This window comes from Vicugna pacos, chromosome 5 (assembly GCF_048564905.1).
Source record: "Vicugna pacos chromosome 5, VicPac4, whole genome shotgun sequence".
NCBI lineage: Eukaryota > Metazoa > Chordata > Mammalia > Artiodactyla > Camelidae > Vicugna > Vicugna pacos.
In genome coordinates, this window is record NC_132991.1 from 58,592,636 (window position 1) to 58,618,700 (window position 26,065).

Sequence of the window (26,065 nt, forward strand, 5' to 3'; positions counted from 1 at the left end):
ATAGTGGTATCTCAGTTAATTTATTGAGCAAAATTCATGTTTTTTGTGGCTTAGAAGCATTCTTAGGGGACATTCAGCCATATTATATAGATGTTTTAAATTAGAAAAGTAGGGCATCATAATTAAATTGCAGGATGATTCACATGTATCTGTATCTTGAATTCTGTCTTTCTGGGAAAAGAGTACCAGTTTTATTATAAGATAATCACCAATCAACTTATTCTGCCAACACTGTGAATTGTGGTTTTGTAAGAAATTAGAATCTCATGAGCATTTTTCTCCTACCACTACATTTTGCTCAAATACAGAATCAAGGAGTTTGACAAGTGATTTGGGTTTTCTGTGATGCAGTGTTTTCTGCTGAATCATTCGCCCCTTTTACCAGTTGTGTTCTTTGTGGATAAGCTCACTTGTCTGTACCGTCTGTTTTTAAAATCGCCTTTGTTTCTTGCCTGCTTTTGTACCTACTGGCTTCCTGTTGTGACACAAGAAAGCAGTGATGTTTCTGAGCTGTGTCACTGTAGGTGCTCAGTAGGCATCTGCATCTCGTGGCAAGACATGGTTTAGACTGTTCTTCTGTATTTCCAGACCTCTTAAGGCTCAGGAAACTGCTAGGACCCCAAATGTGTGCTCTGTATTCAGCATAACGAACCTGATTGTCCAGAAGATGATCTTGTAAAACATAAGTTCCTTTTTATTAGCAGATCCTTAATTTGGTGAGGGTGAGTTACTCATTTGCTAGGGCAGCCTTAACGAAGTACCACAGACTAGATGGCTTAAAAAAACACAAATCTATTTCCTCACAGTTCTGGAAGCTGAACGTCTAAGATCAGGGTGTTGGCAGAATTGATTTCTTCTGAGGATTTCTCCCCTTAGCTCATCTTCCAAGTGTCTTCGCCTGGTCTCCCCTCTGTGCCTGTCTCCTAATCTCTTCTTATCAGGACACCAGTCACACTGGCTTAGGGTCCACCCTCATAAAATCGTTTTACCGTAATTACCTGTCGAGAGGCCCTTGTCTCCAAGTACAGCCACACACTGAGGTACTGCGGGGTTAGCATTTACGACTTTAATATACGAATTTTAGAGGGGGACACTGTTCAGCCCATAACAGTGAATACAGTGAATACAGCAGTTTAACTGTCCCATTCAAATATTAAAGAGAGTCTTGGGTGGCTGCAATATTTTTCAGTGACTATTTGATAAATATGTGTCTACTTCTTCCCCTTTTCATAGATCAAAATGCTGCCTTCCTTTCTGCCCATATTTTACTTACTCTTGCTGATTTTTTGAAGCCACTGGCTTCTCCAGAACGGTTGGTGAGAAAGGAATGCTGGTGCTCCTCTCTTTTGGAATTAAGAGGTAAAAGTTGTATCAGAAAACAAAAGGGCACTTGGATACTGTTCTTTAAAGTAGTAATAATAATAATACCACTTATTGAGTGCTTTTTATTGGCAGCTCATTGTGTTGTAATTATGACAACAAGCCTGCAGAATCGATGTTATTATCTGCTTGATATATGAGGAAATTAGGGATCAAAGAGATGAACTAACACGCTCTGGATACTTCTTATTTTGTGTTTTCTCCTTTAAAGCATCTGTTTGGTCCTGAAGGACTATCAGTTGTGAGATTAGAAACGTGGAAAAGAAAGATATTATCAAGCTCATAGCTGCTGGGCTTGTTGGTGGCATCTCGAGACCTGAGGGTCCCAGGTGTTCCGGACTGCAGTGGCTGAGTTCCATGCGGGTAGGGGTTTGACGGCATAGCACAGGCTGCCTCTTAAGCTGGGCTGATTGGCTCTGGGTGACTGTAGGCCAGGGCCTGTGGACTATGGCCTAGATTGAATAACAGTTGTCATGGTAACCCTGCTTCAGAAGTGGGCTCCAAAGGAAGGTTCAGGATAGGCAATGTGAGCACAAGGAAGATGTATTACCACATTTTTTTTTTATGATGAGATAACCGGAAAGAATTCCTGGGAGCTGTTGGAGTGAGCTAGATCAGTGGTTCTCCACCTTTTGGCTCAGTGTCTGACTAACCTGGGGAGCTTTCAGAAGCATGATGCCTGGGTTCCAATCCTGGAGAGCCTTAACTGAGAGTAGCGTGGGCCTCAACATCTGTAGTTTTTAATGGCTACCCGAGTAAATCTGATATGCGGACAGAGTTAGTAAGAACTAATGAGCTAGGCCAGAGGTGGGCAAGCTATGACCCCCGGGGTTGGATCTGGATACTTTTCTGTACTTCTAAGTGGTTGAAAAAAGTCACAAGAGGAATACTATTTTGTGACACATGACAAAGCATATGAAATTTGAATTTCCGTGTTTATAATTCAAATTTTATTGGAACACAGCCGTCCATGTTCATTCATTTACGTATCGTCGGTGGTTGCTTTCACGCTACTACAGCAGAGTTGAGTAGTTGCAAGAGAGCTGCAAGCCTAAACTGTTCACTGTATGGCCCTAGAAAATGTCTGCTGCCCCTGCGTTAGGCTAAGTTGACGTCACCAGCAGAGCTGGTTTAGAATTTAGGAGGAAACATATTTGTGTGACTCGTGTGTTTGTATAGCGTACTTTGCATTTTAACTTCCTGTGGGCTTTCTGTTGTTGTTGTTCCCTAGCAGAGGTACCCTGGTTGATGGATTTATAGCAAGTTTGTTCAGCAGACTTTTTTATCAAACAGGACCGAAACATACTTGTATGTTTTGAGGAAAAAAGTAAAAAAAGACATAATGTCCACAGAATGTGATAATCTAGACCTTTTCATTACTGAAGTTCTCCTAAATCCCTTCTAATATCCATTTCCTATCCCATCCCTACCCTTCAATGCTTTTTTTTTTTTTTTTTTTTGGTATTTCCCTGTCTTCTGTTCTGTATTTGCAGTTAATACCAGCTGGATGCCTCAGAACATTTCCTTTCCTTGATCCAAAGTTAGAAAAAGAGAACACCATTTATAGGAATGATTTTAATATAAAAATACAGTTGAGCAAGATTAGGAAAAGACCACTGATTGTCATATTGGTTTATTTCTTTTACCTTCTAGTTTTCCTCCACCTGGATTTAGAAAACAACAAAAGCATTAAGGTTGGGAAAATTAACAGAAAACGGAAAACAACCGAGAAAAAGCAGTCCCTACCGTTGGGCTATGTTTTGTAAAGAGAAGCAGCCGCTATTTGCTTCCAAACCACCTGTCCGGTTCAGAATGAGAGAGCTCGTAACCTTATGCTTGGACTCACCATTTTAGGCCTTTATTTATTTTGTTTTTATTCCTAATTTTGGAGGTGGTGATTGTGAGGGGGGAAGATAGAGGCTGATATGTATTACCAGTTTTGTAAGCATGTGATAGATCTCATGGATTGTTTCTCCTAAGTAATGAACTTGAATCAATTAATTGTTAGGAAGAAGTATTTGATTTCCAAATAGTTTATTATTTATCCCTGGATGATAGTTTTCAATGACCTTGAGAGTGTCTTTGTGAAACTGCTTGGTATCTTGGTTATTGCACGTGAGGCCACATATGCACGTGTTCTCTTTTTTTCCTGTCCTTCCCTCTTCATGGTGAAGTGGCTACAATCCCAGGCATATTTACCCTGTAGCCACCTGGAAGGAAGCCAGCAGTGTCATTAGAGATGGCAGTATGCCCAGACTATCTTACAAAAGCATCATCTCTGCTACTAATTAAGTTTCAGGAAGGGTGATGTTCACTTTTATATTAACAAGCGTTTTGAAAAGACTGAGGGCAGGTATGTTGGAGGCACTCTTCTTACTCCTCAGAGTTCATGGTTAAATTTAATTGTCCGTTAGCTCCCCCACTCCTGAGTTTGGAACACTGTCTGCTGGATGATGGATGTTTTGGGTAGGGGAAAATGTAGGTGATGTTTGTGTGTTTTATCTCTACTGGAGCCTCAACTTATATTCCTTGGTTCTTTTTAGGGTTCTGTACATTGGCCTGGCCTGCAATACGGCTCGCTATATTTATATTTCCTACCTGGAAAATGCCTGGACTGTTCTCCCCATGGAAGTTCTTCAAGGTAGGTTAACAGCTGGAATTAGAATTATTTTTCTACTTGACTAAGTTATGACTACAGGAAAGTTCAGTAGCCTTGAGCATCTGACTCTGCGAAGGAAGGGCAGACTTACATTTTATATGATTTTGAAGTGATTGTTAAGGAAGAGGTGACGGACGTCAGGGCAGCTGACTCAGTTATTCTGAGTGTTCTGTGTTTGTTGAGCCAACAAAGCTCAATTTGTCCCACACCCTTGTGATTAAACAAAGAAAGAGGAACTCTGCAATAAGCTTATGTACAGTTGTTAGGTGAACACATACAAAGGTGGTTTTAAATATACGAAGATATATTTGTTAAAGATTTTGGCGTTTTTGTTTTTGTAGGTTAACCTGCAAAAAAAGGCTATAATAATTATTTTATTTCTTCAGTTACTTTGATCACATCTAGTGATTTATAACTAAAGCTTTATATTCAGACTATTGTTTTCCCATGAACTTTTAAAATCTTTGCTCAGATATCTTGACCTGAATTCTCTTTGTTTCACTCGACTGTTTCCCTTCAACATATAACTTAAAAAAAAATCCCTAGGAGGCTCTTTCCATGTGGCTTAAGGGAAATGAAAACATGGATTTCTGTTCATGTCAGTGCATATAATATCCTGAGAAGCTCTGTTAGCAGCTTGGTTAAAACATTTGGTGATTGGCATTATGATTAAAATTAAGGTTCAGGACTCAAGCTTGGAGTAGACTCAGCTCCTAAATCATTAATTGTACCAAATAGTCTGTGATTGTATACAATTTCATTAGCTTTATAGGTTGCCATTATCATTTTCCCTAACCCTGAGGATGCAAATTCAGCACAATCAACATAATTAATTCTTTGTCATGAGATGAAAGACTCACAGTCATACATCTAAACAAAGTGTGCGAAATGCAAGCTCATTCATCAGATCCCATCGTGGCAATGACAGAAAAAAAAATCCTGTCCTAATTGAAAGGAGATTTAATTTATATTCACATTATAATGATAAAATTCAAATATTTACACACTCTAAAGGTGATTTTTCTCAGATCTGATGCAATGGTGTAATTGATGAAAGGAGGCTTTGTTTATAAATATAGAGAAATGGAAATTTGGTCTTATAAGAAGAAATTACTGTTTATAATAATTAGAACTCTAGGATAGTTTTGGGGAGGGCCAGACATCTCAGCGTTGTGTCGTTTAAGAACAACAGAGCACAGACTGAACTGCAGGAAGGAACTGTGCAGTAACAAGTTATGTGCCACACAGCTCTTGGGGGTGTCCCACCTCTGATTCTTGCTCTGTTCTGCAGGGTGGGATCTTCACCTGACTTAACTGCTTCATTTACAGGAATGACACAGCCTGCAGACTCTTACTTTAAAAAAGACTGGTATACCTATTGTAATAATATATGCATATACCTTTTTTCTCCTTTTTAATTTAATATGAATTAGATGAAAAAGGATGGTTTGCATTAGTGATTTAAGAAAGCAGAACAAAAGAGAGAAGCTTTGTAAAAATAAAAAACGTTGCGAATTGAAAAACTCTTTTTGCCTGTTAATTTATCACATATTAAATAGCTACCAGGAGTCAGGCAGCATGCTGGGTGCTGGGAATGTAATAAAAAAAAAAAAACCCAACAGTATATATTAGGCATGAAGATCTCACCGTCTGTTCTGGAAGTCAGATATGTAAACACATAATTGCTACATGGCATGTTAGATGGAATCAGAAAAATGTGCCAAGTAACTGGGAAGGGGCTCTCCGAAGGGGATGGTGAGCTCCGTGAAGCAGAGAGTGGGAGGATGAAGATATCACTGAAAGATTCCCCAGGGAAATCATAGAGGAGCTGGATTTTGAAGGGTGAGGAGGAGTCCACCAGGTGTCCTGGGCCTTCTGGCGCGGAGGACCGCCGCGGGCAGAGCAGGGAAGTGGGGAGCGGAGAGGGAGGCTGTGCCTGGGGCGCGATGGGTTGCCATCCCAGGCTGCTGACCCAGGACATATTTTATAAGACACACTTATGTTCATTCAGGGCAGTTACCCTGCTTCCTGTGGCAGGCTGCAGCCTGTATGTCTGTGTTTCACTTTATGTCCCTGGTGCTGGTAGAAATCTGAAGCCAGTGAAAAGGGAGAATCTGTAAATAGTCTCCACATCTAACCGAGGGCCCTGTGACCAGTCCTAGAGAGCTCTTTGTGTCTCAAACTGCAGGGGATGGCTCTGTCCCTGGCAGAAGAGAATGCCGAGTATTTGGGCCATAGAACAAAATGTCCCTTGCCTTTGACCTGTGCCCAGCCCTCGGAAAACAGTGGGCCATCCGTGGGGAATACAGCTTGTGTCATAGGAACACACTCTGACTGAACAGTTTGTTTTTGCAGTCTGGGTTCTTCCATGTCTACAAGGCTTGTCCAAATGACTTTGGAGTCCTTGTGCTTGAAGGCAGCTTTACTTAGGATTCAGTAGGACAAGGGATGATGACAAAACACGGGATGATTTAATTACAGGACAAGCCCACTGTCATGATGGAGGCCCCTCTGTTCCTTGACTGGAACAGCGGCCTGCCGATTACTGAAGACTCAGTCTTGAAAGGGAGGGCCCGGGGTGGGATGTGGGCTCTCATCATTGGTGGTTGTGCCACTCAGCAGTCAGCACTTCCATTCTTTGATACCCAATCAGCGTCCCCCACAATACAAGAGGGTCTTCTTAAAAAATAAAGGTGAGGTCTAGCTCTTCATCCTGTCATCCCCCAAACTCCATGAGAACTAGGACCACCTAGGGGAGAACTGACAGGAAGGAGACGAGGGATGTGCTTTATCCCCTATCTCTGGCCACCCATCTCTTCCTTCTTTGGGTTGCCTGTAACTGATGGAGGCAGATTCCCTGTTATCCTTCATTCCTCAAGCTCTTGATCAAGATCTCAACATTCGTCTCTTCAGGCCATGCTGGTAATCATTAGCAGATGGGATGGGGATGGAGCAGATTTCCTCCTTTCTGGGCCCCTGGGAAGGAGGCTATGTGGGTGTCTATTTTGGGGTCAAGGTAAGCCTGTTGGATGCTGTTGAGGATTGTGAGGGTGTTTCTTCCCCATGGTTTTCCTCACATTTAGTAGCCAGTATTCTCTTTAGCCTTTTAGCAGTTCACCTATCATTTGCAGCAAGCTCGTTACTCAGTAGGCAACTGGTGCCACAGACAAAGAAGCAGAAGATGTATTTCCTGCTCATAAAGAGCCTGCAATTTATTTTAAAAAGAGACAGTGGATCTAAGTGCCTCAAAAGCATTGCTTGGTGCAGTGGAGGGGGTTTATATTTATTTTATTTATTTTTCAAGATCTCATTTTAAAAACCTATAGTTATTTTCTCCTTTTCTTCTGCATAAGAAGCATTTAAACATATTCTTGATTGTGACTGGGAGTATACACTTTTGATAAAAATCAAGCTAAAATTTGTTATGCTTCTTCTTATGTGGGTGTTGCTTGTGAATCCTTGCAAGACTTTGAGATGAATATGATCCAGATTATTCTTGCTATTAAAAACCATTTAAGGAGAGTAAAGCCAGCCCAGGGCTGCTGTAACTAAAGAGGTCCTTTTGTGGAACTTGAATTAATGGCCCAAGCACTGAAGGATGAAGATGAGATCTGTGTCAGGTCCTTCTCTGCAGGATAGATGCTCAATCAGTGGGATCCCAGTTAAAATTTAAATTTTCTTTTCTTTCTTTTTTTTTTTTTAATTGAAGTATAGTCAGTTACAATGTGTCAATTTCTGGTGTATAGCATGATAGTCTTCTAATGTCACTGGTAGGAAGACTTGAAGTGACATTCATGAGGCTTTATTCTCTAATTCAGTATGCCTATTCAGCTGGGTGAGAGCCAGGTTTTCCTTCCTCTCATGTTCTGGAAGAGCATGGAGAAATTATGAAAGGATTACTGTGCACCCCTTATCTGATAGTGCAAATTTTAAACGTGATTCCAACCTGTTATCATCCATGCTGGAAATACTCTATCTGAACACCAGTAGCTTGCCATGTGAATAGAAAGAGACAGATGCTCAAAGTTTAGTATTTCAGTGGATAAACTGGCATATGGAAGTCATTGATGTTACTGTTAAAATTAATTTTTCATCAGAATAGTCTTATAAATTATAATAGAACAGTTTTATTCTTTATCATGCCCATGCTTTACAGTTACTAAAAGTTCTTATATAACCTGTCTTCAAAGCAGATGTTATTTTGTCCCTTCAAAATTCATTTTAAATGTCTTACGCTCCAGGAGTCCTTTTCTGGCAATTGCATCTGATACTTGGTTCTTCTTTTTCTGAATTGTTCTCAAACTTACGGACTATGTTACCTAACTTTTTTTTTTTTTGCAAATACCAGGTTTATTTCCTGATTTAGTTTTAACCCTTAAGTGCAAAGGCCATGCCTTATACTTTCTGAATTCTCCAAAGAGACATGCACATAGGAAGATATTCTATAACTGCTTGTCATTTGATTGATTCCATAGTCCCCTGCAAAATGTGCTATAGTTGATACTTTCTAATTATTAAAGCTCTTGAATCATATAGGAAATTCTATCTCAGAAACTTATAAATATGTGAAGGAAAGTTGAAAACTAAGTTTAAAAGTTGAATCTTTAACATGATAGCTTTTTTCCTAGAATACCATCCTGCGATCCATTGCACATCTGTAAAAACTTCAGTGTATTTTAATCATTTACTTACTTATAATTCCACCTCATGCTGTACATTATTTGAGACAGCTTAGCAAAATATGCAATCATCTGGAAACCATCAAGTCCTCAGGCTTCAATTAGACTATCTTGTATTCCAGCTCTCCCTACCCATAAGCTCTGTATCTCTGGACAAGCAGCTTAATCACTTGAAGCCTCTTATGCTGTTGTGCTACAGAACAGGCTGATACGACTATTAAGTAAAGTAATCTATGGGAAGTACTTAGTACATTATCTGGCACATAGTTAGCCTTCAATAAAGGTTAAATAATATAGAAATAAAATTAAAATTATTTAAAAAAAATCAGGTCCAGGGGAAATGTAATTTAGAAGATTCTACTCTACGGGGTTAAATTGCAACTGTGCTTTAAAGCCTGGCCATGAATGACTAGTCAGTGTACGTTGTTTTTAAAGTTATCCTTGGGGAAGTGAAAGTTTACTGGCTTTGCTATAAAAGCAGTCCTCATGCGTGGTTTGCTGTGGGGGCACTCTGAGTGTGTGGTATATAGTAATAGCAAGTCTTGACATTAAACATGGTCACTTTGGGCTGGTAGTGTCCTTAAGGGAACGCTGAGGGTATAATGCCAGCGTGTGAAATTCACGAGGGCCCCCAAAACATTGTTGTATTAGGTATAGGCTTTCTTTAAAAGCCATTTACATGTCTTTTTGGGTTTTTAACTTGCAAGGTAAAGCTTATAGAAACTTCATTTCCTCTTTCCCTTTTACTTTAATGTGGGAGTTGGAGGTTTTCTCCATCCTTACCCAAGGTACCTTTATCCGCAAATGCTTTCTTCCTCATGTCCCAGCACACAGGCAGCTGCCTGCTTGGTTTTATTTCAGCTCCTTTTCACTCAGATGCCGTCATGTGTCAGCCCTGTGCCAGGGGCTGGAGATGTTTGTTCTCATCAAGGAGCTCAAGCTGCTCCTCCTTCAGGTAAATCCTGGCCCTTCCCTCCCACCAGACTGTAAGCTCCATGGTGGTTATAGATGTTCTCTGGCCCACAGTCTGGGTGCTCAGTAAGTGCTGTTGAACAAATGCACGAAGGAGATTCTTGCAGTGCTGCATATCGCTGGGTGTGGGAGTTGACGGTTGCGTGTCTTCTGTAGAGTCTCTTTCATGTAATGCATGTCGGTTCAAGAAGCTGCTGCTAGGTCCACTGCTCTTCGTAGTGTCCTTTACTCTTTTTGGAAAGTCGATTGCTGTTGGAGGCCCTGAGTTTGGCAGAGATACTGGCTTGCTGTTCACCTGCTATGTCCTTTTCTTCATGGACCACAGTTGGAGTCCACTTCCCAGCCTCCCTTGAAGTTACATATGAGCATATGACTGGTTCTGCCTGGTGGAATGTGAGCAGAAATGATGTGTGTCACTTCTAAACCCAGCCCAAGAAGCTCCCCTTGTGCCATCCTCTCCTCCCTTCTCTGCTGCCCAGGTCCCCAGGTGAGGAAGATGGCAGAGTCTGCAGCCTGGGTCCCTGAATGACTGTACAAAGCAAAGGTGCTAGTCTTCCTATCTCTTGCCCACTGGACTTTATATGAGCAAGAAAAGAAAACATCTGGATGAAACAAATGGATGAAACCACAAAGATTCCAATGTTTTGCTGTTACAACAGTACCATTACCTTAACCAATACTGATTCCTTCTTTTGTTTATTGCCTGCTGAGTAGAGGGTTTTTTTGTTTGTTTTCAGAAGCTTTCAGCTTTTTCTTAGTCTCCGCATCTGAGAGGTACACTGAACTAACTGAAATGTGTGCTTTGGAAATGTATGCAATGGAAAAGGTTTGTCACAATTGATTCAGTGTGCCAGTGCTAAAGGGATATGTGTGTTTTGTTCAGTAAGTGCAAGTCAGTGGCAGAGCAATAAAAACAAAACAAAACAACCCTAGTTCCCCAATACTTTGTCAGTTCTCACCCCTCCCAGCCATTATGTGATTTCCACCAGCCAAGCAGCATTTTACAGAGAGCAGCTGCCAGCTTGGGAAGAAAGGATTTTCTTCTTGTTCATACAAGCCATATATTGCAATAGAGCATTCTTGTGGGCCAAGACTGAACAATCTTGAAATTCATGTTTCAGAATCAGGTACGAATTGCTGGATATTACTTGGGGCATATAAAAAAACTCAATAATATGTATGATGTGTGCTCTTTTGGGAGGCAGGGGAAGAAGGTAGTAAGAATGTACTTTTTTTTTTAATTGATAGATTCTTGGGCATGTTTGGTATTATCAAGAAAACCTGTCAAAGTAGATGGTTATATTTACTGAGAATGCTTTGAATAGCCATTATGAGGATGGACAGTATTTAAGCACTGAAGTTCTGAACCTAGACACCTGGTTCAAGTCCTCTTCCACCTCCCTGTTGTCTGTGTCACTTTGGACAAGGCACTTTGATCTCTCTGTGACTTAGTTTCCTTTTTGGAAAATGAAGAAAAAACAATAGTACCGATCACTGGGAAGAATAAGTGAGATAATCTGTGTAAAACACTTAGTAGCACAATCCCTGGTAAAGTAAGCTGCTGCAATAATTTTATTAATGAGGCGCATTTAATGTTAATCATAACTATTTCTGGTGGTTTTAGGTTGTTCAAATATTGAGTATTCCCACACAGTTAAGGTCTTGGCAGTAGGTGGTGTGAAAATATCTCTTGAGTTTCTCTTAGAGCTTGAAGGTAATCCCGAGGGAGCCCTGTAAGGTAAGGAAAGACTGAGAAGCTAACTTTCCAGGACACACGTGGAGTCATTTGTTGTCATTTAACGTATGGTGTTGAGTCACCACTCATACTTACTAAACACCTGTTATGTGAGTCGGTGTGGAATTGCCACTCACAGATACCAGTTTTGGGACAGGCAGCCAAGGAAGAGTTAGTTTATACTGCAAGGAGAGCCAGCTCGTGTTCCTTTGTTACTGTTATCAGTCAGGGAGGGAACATCTTTTTCATTCCCACGTTTTGATCCACCACCTTAGTTATCTCATACTAAAGGTTTAGTATGGGTAGCACTAGGGTAAACACAGTTACCCACACCACTGGGCACATTGGCTTGTTTATTTCATCATCTGGAGAATAACCATCTACTCCTTTTTCACAGTTCTCTAATAAAAAGGAAAGAATGTAGAAACATTTTCTTTTTTCTGCTTATATCTTTTGCCCTCTAAATTTTACAGGAAGGTTGTCTTATACCTAAAACACAATTTTACTTATAAGGAAAATGGTGGGGAGAGGGCTTTAGATTTCTAGATTGCTTTATTATTTTAAAATTGACCAGAACACAATTGCAGTAGAAATATTGGCAAGAGTTTCAGATTATTAATATGACTACTGGAAAGATGCATATTTAAGTTTAAGAACAAAAACCACAACCCCACAATTGTCTTTTGAATACAAGTTACTGTTGTCAACCCAATCCCCTTTTGTGGATTGTTTAGCTTTGTTAGTTTCTTTTCTAGGAAGTAGAGTGTATTCTTCAACCTACATGATATTTTGAAATAAGGTATTTCAGAGAAACCAATTCTAATTCTGCATCTGTTCTTGGGAAATGCTGGAGCATACAGACAGAGTGGCTTTCATTCTTGTGCTTTTAGTACCAGAGAAAACCTTTTTACTGAATGCTTTACTATTTTTTCCTTCAGTTAATTTCCTTAGTTGCTTTAAAGAATGTAGTTCCCAATTATTTAATCAGTCTCAAAAAGCAATAAGGAAACTCTAGAATTCTAACTGTAGAGAATCGTTTATAACTGCCACTTAATACCAGCCAACAAATTCTAACAGTAGTTTAAAAGCATCCTAATTTAAGTCATCCTACTGGAAAATGCTTTTATTGTCTTAGAAGACTCAAAGTTTTAGAAAACCATTAGAATTTGGGGGAAAAAAACCCTATTATTGGAAGATTTTGTGTGTGTTCAGGAATTTACACTTAACAGAATAACTGCTAGAATTATATTTGATCTAGAATTATAGCAAAAATATATTTCTTACTGTTTTGTTTACATACCTACACCCATCTTTGTCTACTTGTACATCCTGTAATTGATTGCTCAAACATGGCAGTAACAATAGATTTGGCACCACCATTAAAGTTAATTTACAACCATTTGATGTGATTTCAGGTCTTTGATGATTCATCTTTAAGGAATGATTTCTAGGGGGAGGGCTTATCTCAGTGGTAGAGCGCATGCTTAGCATGTATGAGGTCCTGGGTTCAATCCCCAGTACCTCCATTTAAAAAAAAAAAAAAAAAGAAATGATTTCCAAGATCTATGCTGGATGTTACTATTGAATCTAATTAATTTTGAGTAAGTTCATTTTATTTCTTGGAATATTTTTGAGTTTTTTCCTTAATGATAATGAAAAAAAAAGAGTATCTGAAAATAAATGGAGTTAGCATCTTTAATAATATATTCTTTAAAAATAATATCTTAATTGTGTATTACTGAATCAACATTTACAATCAAAACTCTAGCCAGGCATTGTTCAATTCTGAGAAAACTGGCATTATCTAAGGTACTGCAGTTGTTTGGCCAGATAAAGCAAGTACTTCATTTGAATTCTGTGAAAATTCAGTGTGCATCCTGCCTCTAATCATCTAGTCCATCTTCTAGTCAAAAAATAACCTACTTGAAATGATTACTGAAATGTACATAAGCCTAAGAAAAATTATTGTGATGTTTCTCAGTCAACTATAGGGCATATAATCTAACGTATCCAGGGAAAATAGAATTTATTCTTTTATGGATCTGCTTAAGTAAGATCATCCTGGTAATTTGACTGTATGCCAGACATTGTGAATTTTACCTTGTTAGGTGCTGGATATTTTTGTATTTGAGCTTTGTTCTGGGACACAACTAAATTACTTGGAAATAGTATGATCCTTTTGAATCCTGCTTTTAAAGATTACTTAGATGGGACCAGAGCAGTGTTTAGACCAGGGCTAACTCTTTCATAATACTAACACAAGACTGTTTTTTTCTTTTTTCATTTTCACGCATTTTTTTTAATTGAAATACAGTCAGTTATAATGTGTCAATGTCTGGTGTACAGCACAATGTCCCAGTCATGTATGTGTGTGTATATATATATATGCATATGTTCACTTTCATATTCTTTTTCATTAAAGATTATTACAAGATATTGAACATTGTTCCCTGTGCTGTACAGAAGAATCTTTTTTAAAATCTGTTTTTATATATAGTGGCTAACATTTGCAAATCTCAAACTCCCAAATTTATCCCTTCCCACCCCCTTCCCCCAGAAACCATTAGATTGTTCTCTATGTCTGTGAGTCTGTTTCTGTTTTGTAGATGAGTTCATAGTGTCCTTTTTTTTTTTAGATTCCACAAATGCGTGATATCATATGGTATTTTTTCTTTCTTTTTCTGGCTTACTTCACTTAGAATGACGATCTCTAGGGCCATCTATGTTGCTGCAAGTGACATTATTTTATTCTTTCTATGGCTGAGTAGTATTCCATTGTATAAATATACCACAACTTCTTTATCCAGTCATCTGTCGATGGTCATTTAGGTTGCTTCCATATCTTGATTCATGCATCTTTATATACCTTTATCATACAAGCAAGAACTCATACAGTATCTAGTATCTTATTGCATGTTTAGAATCGTTTATAGACAGCATTATAGCAAAGACATGCTCCTACAGTTGGCATTTTTCTCTCAAAATTGTTCTTGACATTTATCCATGTTGATACATATATCTCTAATTTATATTTTATCATCACTAAATTTTTTATTTTTTATTTTTAAAAATTGTGATATAACTTTATGTTGTACAGCTGAAATTAATATAATGTATGTCAATTATACTGCAATAAAATTTTTTTAAATACAAAAAAATTGAGATATAACTGACATATAACATTGTATTAGTTTCAGGTGGACAACCTAATGATTTGATATATGAACATATTGTGAAATGATCACCACAATTAGTCCAGTTAACATTCATCACCACACAGAATTACAATTTGTTTTTCTTGTGATGAAAACTTTTAATATCTACTCTTTTAGCAACTTTCTTTTTTTTTTAACATTTTTTTGATTGAGAAATAGTCATTTTACAATGTTGTGTCAAATTCCAGTGTAGAGCACAATTTTCCAGTTATACATGAACATACATATATTCATTGTCACATTTTTTTCCACTGTGAGCTACCACAAGATCTTGTATATATTTCCCTGTGCTATACAGTATAATCTTGTTTATCTATTCTACATTTTGAAATCCCAGTCTGTCCCTTCCCACCCTCTGCCCCCTTGGCAACTACAAGTTTGTATTCTATGTCTGTGAGTCTGTTTCTGTTTTGTGTTTACATTTGTTTGTTTGTTTTTTTTTAGATTCTGCATATGAGTGATCTCATATGGTATTTTTCTTTCTGGCTTACTTCACTTAGAATGACATTCTCCAGTTACATCCATGTTGCTGCAAAAGGCGTTATGTTGTCGATTTTTATGGCTGAATAGTATTCCATTGTATAAATATACCACAGCTGCTTTATCCAGTCATCCGTTGATGAATATTTAGGCTGTTTCCATGTCTTGGCTACTGTAAATAATGCTATGAATATTAGGGTGCAGGTGTCATTTTGAAGTAGGGTTGCTTCTGGATATATGCCCAGGAGCGGGATTCCTGGGTCATATGGTAAGTCTATTCCTAGTCTTTTGAGGAATCTCCACACTGTTTTCCACAGTGGCTGCACCAAACTGCATTCCCACCAGCAGTGAAGGAGGGTTCCTTTTTCTCCACAGCCTCTCCAGCAGTTAACACAAGACTGTTTTAAGTATTCTGCCAATCACAGGAATCATGAAAAGGAATCTCCACACTGTTTTCCACAGTGGCTGCACCAAACTGCATTCCCACCAGCAGTGAAGGAGGGTTCCTTTTTCTCCACAGCCTCTCCAGCAGTTAACACAAGACTGTTTTAAGTATTCTGCCAATCACAGGAATCATGAATTTTTCCAATTTGGTACAGTTCTCAGCCCTGTATGGGTCTGAGTAATGTTTTCTGTAATGCTTTTAGGTGGTTCTTTCCCTGGCTTTAGTTTCTGTAATGCTCTTGCTAATCAGTACTCTGCGGAGTACTTGAGGGAAACCACCTGCAGATCTCTGGAGTTTCTCTCAGTGATGCTCTCTCCTTTCTGGTATTCTGACCCGGAACCCCAGCTGCCTTCGTCTTCCCAGACCATCAGCTCTGTCTCAGCTCAGTAACTCCTGTCTGTGCCCTGCAGCATTCAGACTCTAACCAGGCAGTAAACTGGGGCTCCTTGTTTGTTTCCCATCTCAGAGATCACTGTCCTTGTCCCTTATGTCCACTGTCTTGGGAACTGTTGTTTCATATATTTTGTCCAGTTTTTGGTTGTTTCCGGAAGAATGGTAAATCCAGTCCCTTTTATTCCATTTTGGCTAGAACAGACTAATGTCAGACTAAATCTTAAATGATATTAATCTCTCAGTTTAATTTTCCAAAACATAAGTTGAGTTTCTGATGATATCATTTCCAAATGGGATTATTTTTCAGGGAGCAAGTCCATGACTTAATCAAGGCAGAAGTGGATGATTTCTGAATCCTTTCCAGCTAGCTGTAAAACCTGCTGTGACAATATCTTCCTATCACATTTAAAGCAGTGCTCTAGTAAAGATTTAAATTCACAATGCACAGTTGCTGTGCATTAAAATAATGACCAAATTTTTTTTCACCTGTTATCTTTATCCCCTCCTTCCCTCCCAACAAATGGTGAAGATATAATGAAACTGGTACTGAGGCATTGTAAATGGTCTCTATATTCTTGGAAAACAAGTTGAAACTATATATTAAAGGCATAGAAGTTATATCCTTTGAGTCATTAACCCCACTTGTGCAATTATATAGCCAATGTAAGTAATCGAAAAGCTGTATTTCTAAAAATGTTAGTGTTAATTATAATGGAAAAAATTGAGAACAATTTTCAAAAATTAAAATATAGTTGATTTACCAGGTACAGCAAAGTGATTCAGTTATTTTTTCAGATTATATTCCACTATAGGTTATTATAAGATAATGAATACAATTTCCTGTGCTATACAGTAAATCCTTGTTGCTTATCTATTTTATGTATAGTAGTTTGTACGTGTTAGTCCCATACTCCTAATTTATCCCTCTCACCTTCCTTCCTTGTCCCCTTTGGTAACCATGTTTGTTTTCTATGTCTGTGAATCTGTTTATGTTTCATATATAGATTTGTATTGTTTTTTAGATTCCACATATAAGTGATATATAGTATTTGTCTTTTTCTGTCTAGCCATGTGGCTGAAAATGGTAATATTTCATTCTTTTTTATGCCAGAGTAATATTCCACTTTGTATGTGTTTAAGATATAGGTATACACACATATACACCACATCTTCTTTATCCATTTATCTGCTGATGGATGTTCAGGTTGCGTCCATGTGTTGGCTATTGTAAATAGTGCTGCTGTGAACATTGGGGTGCATGTATCTTTTCAAATTAAGAATTTTCATCTTTTCCAGATACATACCCAGCAGTGGGATTGCTGGATTATATGGTAGCTCTATTTTTAGTTTTTTAACGAACCTCCATACTGTTTCCCATGGTAGCTACACCAATAATTTCCACCAATAGGGTAGGAGAGTTCCCTTTTCTCCATACCCTCTCCAGCATTTATTATTTATAGAGTTTCTGATGATGGCCATTCTGACCAATGTGAGTTGATGCCTCACTGTGATTTTGATTTGCATTTCTCTAATAATTAGTGATGTTGACTGTCTTTACATGTGCCTGTTGGCCATCTGTATGTCTTCTTTGGAAAGATGTCTGTTTAGGTCTTTTGCCCATTTTATGATGGGGTTGGTTTTTTTTGTTTTGTTTTGTTTTGTTTTTTTGATAGAGTTATATGAGCTGTTTGTATATTTTGGTTATTAGCTCCTTGTTGGTTGCATCATTTGCAAATATTTTCTTCCCGTTCCATAGGTTATCTTTATGTTCTGTTGATAGTTTCCTTTGCTGTGCAGAAGCTTTTAAATTTGATTAGGCCCCATTTGTTTTTCTTTTCTTTTTTTTTCTTTTAACCTTGGGAGATTTATCTAAGAAAATATTGCTACAGTTTATGTCAGAGAATGTTTTGCCCATGTTCTCTTCTAGGAATTTTATGGTGTCATGTCTTATATTTAGATCTTCAAATCATTTTGAGTTTACTTTTGTATATGGTGTTTGGGAGTGTTGTAATTTCATTGATTGACATATGGCTGTCCAGCTTTCCCAATACCTTGTTGAAGAGACTATCTCTTCTCCATTGTATAGTCTTGCCTCCTCTGTTGTCCATTAATTGACCATAGGTGAGTGGGTTTATTTCTTGATTCTCTATTCTGTTCTGTTGATCTATATTCATCTATTCTTAATCTCAAAATAGATACTCAGTAAGAGGTTAATACCACAAATATACACAGAACTAAAATTCAACAGCAAAAAAAAAAAAAAGCCAAAACAACTTAGTTCAAGAAGGGGCAAAAGGCTTGAATATACCTTCTCTGAAGAAGATTTACAAATGGCCAATAAACACGTAAAGAGATGTTCAACATGACTAGCCATTATGTAATGCAAGTCAGAACCACAGTGAGATACCATTTTATACCCATTTAAGATTGCTGTTATGAAAAACATGGAAAATCACATCTGATGAGAATGTGGAGAAATTGGAACTCTGTGCAGTTCTGGTTGGGAATGTAAAATGGTGCAGCTACTGTGGAAAACAGTTCCTCAAAGTGTTAACTATATTACCATATCCCTTAGTAACTCCAGTCTGAGTTATATACCCAAAAGAACTTACAGCAGGGACTCAGATACTTGTACATTAATGTTCATAGCACAAAATGTTACAAGGCTACATATTCATTAGCGTTAAAAAGATAGGAAATTCTGACTCATTCTACAACATGGATGAACTTAGAAGACATGCTAAGTGAAATAAGCCAGACACAAAAGGACAAATATTGTACGACTCCACTCAAAATGGGTACGCAGAGTAGTCACATTCATAGAGACAGAAAGTAAATGGTGGTTCCCAGGGCCTGGGGAGAGTATTATTTAAAGGGTACAGAATTTCATTTGGAGATGATAAAACAGTTCTGGAGATAGATGGTAGTGATGGTTGCACAACACTGTGAATGTACTGAAAGCCACTGAACCATGCACCTAAAAATGGTTAAATGGTAAATTCTGTTGTATATATTTTACCACAAACAAATAAAATATATATCCTTATTAGGTATGTATGTATGTTTTTATGTGTATATATGTATCTAGTTAAATAAATAACTCACATGCCAAAAAAGAGTAACCCAGGAAGTCGCCCCGCCCGCTTCTCTTCCTCTCCAGGAGTGACGCACGCGGCCATCTGGGCAGCCTGCATTTCTTATCTCAGCGCTGCGGTCCCGCCCGAGCTGAGGACGTCTGCACAGGGCATCCTGCAGGGCCTTCATCTGGGCTTGGGGAGAGGTTGTGGGGCCATGATCGGAGGCGTGTTAGTCAATTACTTTGGTAAGAATGGCTTTCTCTTTTTCCCTTTCTTCTTTGATGAAAACTTAACAGTTTCTCGGTAACACCTCATCAAACACTCAGACTATGACCGAAGAGTGCCAGAAGCTAAATAAGTGTTCATATTTTTTCTAGCTTTCATGGTAGTCATGACCGTTAAGCAGTGTGCTTAGAGTCATTAAGATGGTGAGAGCCAGCCTGTAACCGTGCATGCTTCTCTGACAGCCAGCTTAATGAGATGCTACACAGACCCCTCAAAGGAGCCTAAGAAATGAATAAGCACATGTTCTTTTGGCCTGAAGATTTAAAGTATCCTAAACCTGCTGACGATAGTGCTGGAGGAAGGAAGATTCATCATTGTTACGCCATCAGGAGATTCTGAATCAGAAAAATCTAACTCTTTGCTGGCTTTGGTAATGTCGCTGCATCTGTGCTGACACAGCTGCCCTGTCAGAGCTCTCTTACTGGAAATACAGGGGCTGAGGTGGAGATGGGATTATTCTGCTCCAGGCATCTCGACTACTCAGTCATCTGTGGAAGACGGGCCCTCAGATGTCTGAACTTTCCGCACTGTTTGAACTCTGCTCTTCTAATTACAGATTAATAGGGATGTTTAATAGGTGCATGGTCTGTGTGAAGAAGAGAACACCACTGAATTTTATGGGGAAAGACACTCAGAGGCAGTTCTGTATAAATGCAATTTTAGAATTAGATCAGTGGCAGATACCTAGTATCCACACGTGGGTCTCTTGACACCTGGCCAGACCAGCGTTTTCCTACTCTGGGAAGCGAGTGGGCACTTGCCACTCTCTGGTTCATCCCCAGCTCTGCTGCCTTTGCCGTGAACTTTAGAACATTGGCTGGTTTGGACGAGGGCTACCTGTCTTTCCTGGAATTGCTCTGTAGAGTGCTGTTTACCCCTCCACAGGGGCTGCTGCAACCTTCCGAGGAATCGGCATGGCCTGCCTGGTGATCCTCCTGCTCTTCGCCCTCATCCAGTGGCTGGCGGTGCCAGGCGAGGAAGAAGGTAAACATGTTCATTGGTCATTAATGGTTCCAAAGGTTGAAGCCATGGCAAATTCCACACGTACCCCCCAGAAACCCAGAGGTGGTAACTGTGTACAACAGACCTGCGAGGGTAGGTTTTTTCAGTGGGTGTATCAGTGAACGAACTCATGTGCACCGTTGCTGGAGAGAAGCCACTTTCTGTGTTGAGAAGAATACTGGTCATTTTTATTAGCTTAGAAGTTTTTTTTTTGCTTTTGTTTCATTTTATGGTACAAAGTATGGGGGAAGGTGTTGGGTTTAATTTTTTCTGATATTCTAAAGGGATTTAAAATGTAAATCAAATACATGTAGGGCTATCCAGGAATTTTACTATTCAGGATAGTAATCTAAACCTTAAAGTTGAAGTTTTCCCTTAATTAGGCATGACCTTCATGAACATAGTTCTTCAGAGGAAAGGTTATATCAAATACAATGTGTGGTTGAGAACAAGTTTTCAACATTTTTTTTTTTTAATGAAGAAAGCCAACCAGTAAAACAAACATTCTTTCTCAGCTGTTGGATCCTGGAATAGGGCTCATCTTCTTTGGTGTCCTGTCCTTTGAAAAGCACCTGATGTGCTTCTGTTAAGAGAAAAACTAACTTGTTACAGAAACAGATTTTAATTCCAGCAAGTTAGAAAGACCAATGCTGATTTTTCTCACTCGTCTTCTTTTATAATCCTAAATCATATCCTGGATCATATCTCTTGCCCTGCTTGGTCCTGGTCTTCAGTAAAAGCCAGTAAAAGCAGCTGTCACGTGATTTTTCCTGTTTTGATGCTTATCTTTAAAAATCTCAGTCCTGTAACTGAGGCAACATTCACTATAACCTATGCCCCACAGAGGTTACATATGTTAACCGAATAATACATTTCATAAATAAATTTAAGTTAATATCTATTAAGTCCTATAAGGAGACTCTGGAAGATGAACATCACATTCATTTGCTAAGCCTTGGTACACAGCAACTTACTAACTTTCCCAGGCACACTAGAATGGGCTCAATGGGGTTGTCTGCTTATTTATTTATTTTTACATTTGTTTAAACATGTAGAAAACTCTGAAAAATAACTTAAACATGATTTTCTCTCCAGACAAGACGATGTTGGCAGAAAGGATTCCTGTTCCCTCTAGTCCTGTTCCCATAGCAACCATTGACTTGGTCCAGCAACAGACGGAAGACGTTATGCCACGCAGTGAGCCCAGAATTCCACCCAAGAAAACCAAGCACCAGGAAGAACAGGAGGATGTGAACAGGCCAGCGTGGGGGGTCAGCTCCTCTCCCTGGGTGACCTTTGTCTACGCACTCTACCAAATTAAAGAGATAATGCAGTTAACAAGAGACAACCGTGCTTCTGAGATACAGCCTTTACAGGTAAAGTTGTTCTCCTGCCTTTAGCAGGCTCAGTTACTCATTCAACAAGATTGCTAGGAGGTCTGGTGCGGGAAATAGAAACACAGATATTTTCAGTACTTGGTGACAAGTGTGTTGCAGAGGTATCTACAAGTTCCCACAGAAGGAAAACTCTGCCTTACAGAGTTGAGGAAGGCCTCACAGAGAAGATGGTACTTCAAAGAAAGAAAATAAATCCATTCTGATTTTATGTATTTCTTTAAAATGTCAGTGTTGATGGACACTAGTTGCAGTGTAGATGTATGGTGTTGCCTTTGGGGACTATATATATTAATCTCTGTAATTCTACAGTTCTAGTGGGGACATTATATATAATAGGATCTCAGTAAATATCTGATGAATTAAAGAATTAATACCCTGAGCCACTATCTGGATCTCACAGGACACCTGACTCAGTGGAAGTGTGGTTTTGCTAGTGGCCTCACCCGAAAAATAAAAGGTGTGATTTTTCTTGTCCCTGGAGTTGTGGTCTCTCCTGAGTAGTCATATCACATGGATAAAACACTGTTGGTAGTTGTAACTGACGCTGTATACTACTTTTGGAAAATGGTCAAGTGTGACTTCTGTGAACACTTTGGCCGAAGTAATGAGTCTCCTTCCTTGTGTTTTTGTTCCCCGCTCCCTTTCGCTTGATGAATCATGTCAGCTCTATACCTAGAATGGCTTCAGAGGACACAGAAGGAAACAAAAAAACCAGGAAATACTTGAAGAGTAATTTGAGTAATTTCCTCTTTGGAAAATCTGAACTACATTAAATTTATCACGACTTTACACACTAATGTGTAACATTCCTATAATTTAAATGAAATCTGATTCTTTACTGATAACCATAATGCATTCCAGTCTGTGTATGAGCCTGTTGATTTATCAAGGTAATAAGCTCACACAAACCCTCTGCCCACAAGTCAAGGAGAATATTGGGGCGGGAGGAGCATGTAACGGATGTGAAGCAGGAGAAAGGATGAGACCTGCCTGGATGGCAGTGTTTTCATTATTTGGGGAATTTATCCTCATTTTCCAAGAAGCCTTTTAGGCTTAATGTATCATTACATTTTTTTAGCCTAGTATGTTAAGATTAATAAAAACTGGCTGGTATGTCACAGTTATTCTTATGAAGTCATTATACTAAGATTTTTTTCACATTTTAGAATCAGTTACACAAATAAAACTTTTTTGGTGCTCAGCTATTTGACGTGATGGGTACTAATTCAGAGAAAAATCCATTATTAAAAGAAACGTATTTCCTGATTTTTACAAATCAGGAAGGTAGCATGGAATGCGGCATTTTGCACACTTGCTGCAGGTGATGAGCTGGAGTGATATGTACTCACAGTTGGTTATGTAGATGCTTGTTTACATTCCCTTTGTTGTTACATGGATATTCAATGTCTCATTTAACTTTTAGCATGTACTTTAAAATCCCAAGTATACATCAGGACCTTAATTTCAGGACCTTCTTTTCCTGGCACTGTCTCCAGGCTGAGAATGCCTTCCTCACTTCCTGTTAGACAAGGTCCCCTCCAGCCTTGAGTGCTGTGGTCTCAGCCAGTGGCCTGAGTTTCAGTTCCGTGCTGCTCGCCCAGTGACTTGCCACGATGGCTGTTGGGGGCTTGGTAAATATCTGCTGATGTAAATTGCTTTCCTAGCAGTAACAGGCATTTGGTAGTAATGTTCCTTTATCCACAAGATACGTCTGCTTATAGTGTTTGTGTTTTTCATGCGGCTTTGGCAGTTGCACATAGGAAAGGAGATGAAAGGTAAGACATTCCATCCTTTTTCCTCTATTACTTGTTTCCTGAAGTGGTCACTTCAGGACGATCTCCCCTTGTTTCCTGTATCTTACTTGAACACGTATGGAAAGTGTTGGATTTATTTGCTAGCACTGACCATGGTGCATCTTCTGTTTTTTTCCTTCCAGGGGACCAGTGAGAATCGGGAAGATTCTCCAGCTGGTAGAGCCCGGCCTGGACCACGTGAGACTCACTCTGACCCATCTAGAAACCAGCCATCCCCTCAAGCAGCAGCATCTCAGACGCAGAGCAGCCCTGCTCACGTGGACGGGCATGTGGAGGAGAGTGAGGACCAGCAGGCTCGGCCTGCTGCTGGGGGACACTGAGGGGTCCCGCTCATCTCACCCTGCATGGAACTGGGGTCCTCTGCCAGGACAGAGGGAGAGGTGCCCCGAACCTCGCATACACCTCACCTTGAGGAGCATAGCACCACATACGCTTCTAAATACCTGAACCCATCACCATGGAAACACACATCATAGGAGCTACAGTACATATGGGCGGAAACAGGTCACCTTCTACAGTCCCACTGGAATCACAGGAGGAAAGTGGAGCTCAGTGAGGACTTCCAGTTCTTCGGTTGGTTAGGCTAAGGACTACAGGACTTCTCTGCCAGGGCAGTAAGAGTTGAAACCAGCAGTTACACTAGATGAGCAGAGGGAAAGAAACTGTTTCAAGGTGAATGCTGATATAATTTCCCTCTTCTGATTATTTATTCTAATTATTCGGTTCTTAATGCAAACTGGGAAGCAACAGAATACATCTATACTTTTGTTTATCTTAAAACCATTAAAGAAATTATAAGACATATTTTAAAAGTAACCAGATAAAAGTTAGTAGTATATATGCTTTCAGTTAAAAAAAGGGAAAAGTTTCATCAGAAACTTGGCATATCTCTAGCAAATATATTTTTATATGTGTATGGTATATAATGAAAATCGTCAATTCTTTGAGCAGCAAAAGCTGTTACTGACTACTTGCAAGCTAAGCTGAGCTTTAAAAATGCCTTTTGTTTTAGATGGGCTTTAAGACCAGAGGAGAAAATATTTCAAATCAGCCAACCAACTCAGTATCTGGTGGTTTGACAGACATGGGTTTACTAAATATATCGATACTGTAAACAGCCTCTATCACTATTTACAATTTTATAGTGATTTAGGCTCTAATTAGCTGATGGAATAAAATAAGCAAACAATCACTGAATTCCTAAGGGTTTCTTTAATTAAGCAGTACTACTTGCAAATAACAGTATAAGATTTAAGTGCCTGGGGAAGGGATACAATTATTTTAACTTACATAATGGTTCAGTTTTTGTTTCCTTTTTGGTGAGGGGAAAAGGTGGTGAATAGGAAACCAGGAGTGGAAAGACAGAAATAAGTAAGTATACTTTCCAATGACTAAAGAAATAAATCTCAGTCTATTCTTCCCCTGAAGACAAACACTGGACAGTTCAGATAGGGGTGTGCTACTGTTGTAAATAGTACAGCCACAGTCAGAACAATGGCTGGGAGACTCACGCATGAAGCTTGCTGCTAAAGATGAAAGCTGAGGTTACTAGGAAGCCTTGGGGGAGGGCCGTGGAAAAGGGAACACTGTTTAGCTGGAGGAAAGTCAATGATGTAGTGTGTATATGAGCTGGTGGATAAGCACAGGAGAGAGGTAATACAAGAGTTAAAAATGAGCAACTCACCTTGCTCTCTGACACTGACTGGGCAGGACCAGCTGTAAAGTGAGGGCTTTTCCATGACACCATGCTTCTGCCCACAACTGCATCTGGGAGAAGAAACTCTACACTGGATATCTAGCTTCACCACAAAACACAGCTTAAAAATAAAGTGACAGAAAGAAATAGTAAGCAAATAGTTATTTTTGCACTTGAACTGAAATGTACTGTACTGTAAATTATCATGACTCATTTTAAGTGACCTTTAAAGATCAGATGTATTTATTATGCTTATGTAATTATAGAAAGAAATAAATGGGTGACAGGCCGAACCTCACCTATGAATGTACAGTATGTGGATTTGTGAAACTGACTGTAGGAAGTCAAAAAACTTATACTGTATCTTGTGTTTACAGTTCTGATTTATTCTTCCAAAAAGCCTGCTGTTTTGGAAATGCACAGTTGACATGTTGAAATAAAAAATAAATACCATTTTTAAATGTTTCTTAAATGATAATGATGTGACCAAACAAATAAAAGTCCTTCACACTGTAATGAATGAGACTGGATTCTACAGGCCTTTGTTATGAGACATTTACTGTGAGAGCTGATTCAATAGTGCAGAAATTTCCAGAGACTTTCATGGGTTTGTGGACTTTGTGACTTCTTCCTGTCCCCAAAGTGCCATTTAAAAAAATGTTAACGTGAATTCAAATTAAATCTTGATTTGATCAGTTTATAACCGCTCTTGAGATCCCATGGAAATACCCAGGAGGCGTCACGAGGCCCAGGCTGGTAATCGCTGCCTTAATGACCTGTTTCATATTCTTTCCCTCATGACTGTACAAAAAGTGAATTATGCTAAGTGAAGAAAA

The 26,065-nt window shown here is 39.0% G+C and overlaps 1 protein-coding gene across 2 annotated transcripts in view; it reads left to right on the top strand.

The window, feature by feature from the left end:
- MFSD6 (major facilitator superfamily domain containing 6) overlaps positions 1-25,754 on the top strand; it is a 69,769-nt gene extending 44,015 nt beyond the window's left edge. For both annotated transcript variants that reach the window (XM_072961319.1, XM_072961320.1), the window contains exons 3-7: positions 3,924-4,021; positions 19,119-19,280; positions 20,206-20,304; positions 21,418-21,698; positions 23,656-25,754. In XM_072961319.1, coding sequence (XP_072817420.1) covers positions 3,924-4,021; positions 19,119-19,280; positions 20,206-20,304; positions 21,418-21,698; positions 23,656-23,853 — 838 coding nt within the window. In that variant the 3' untranslated portion in view covers positions 23,854-25,754. The remainder of the gene's footprint in view (positions 1-3,923; positions 4,022-19,118; positions 19,281-20,205; positions 20,305-21,417; positions 21,699-23,655) is intronic.
- The last annotated feature ends 311 nt before the right edge of the window (positions 25,755-26,065 follow it).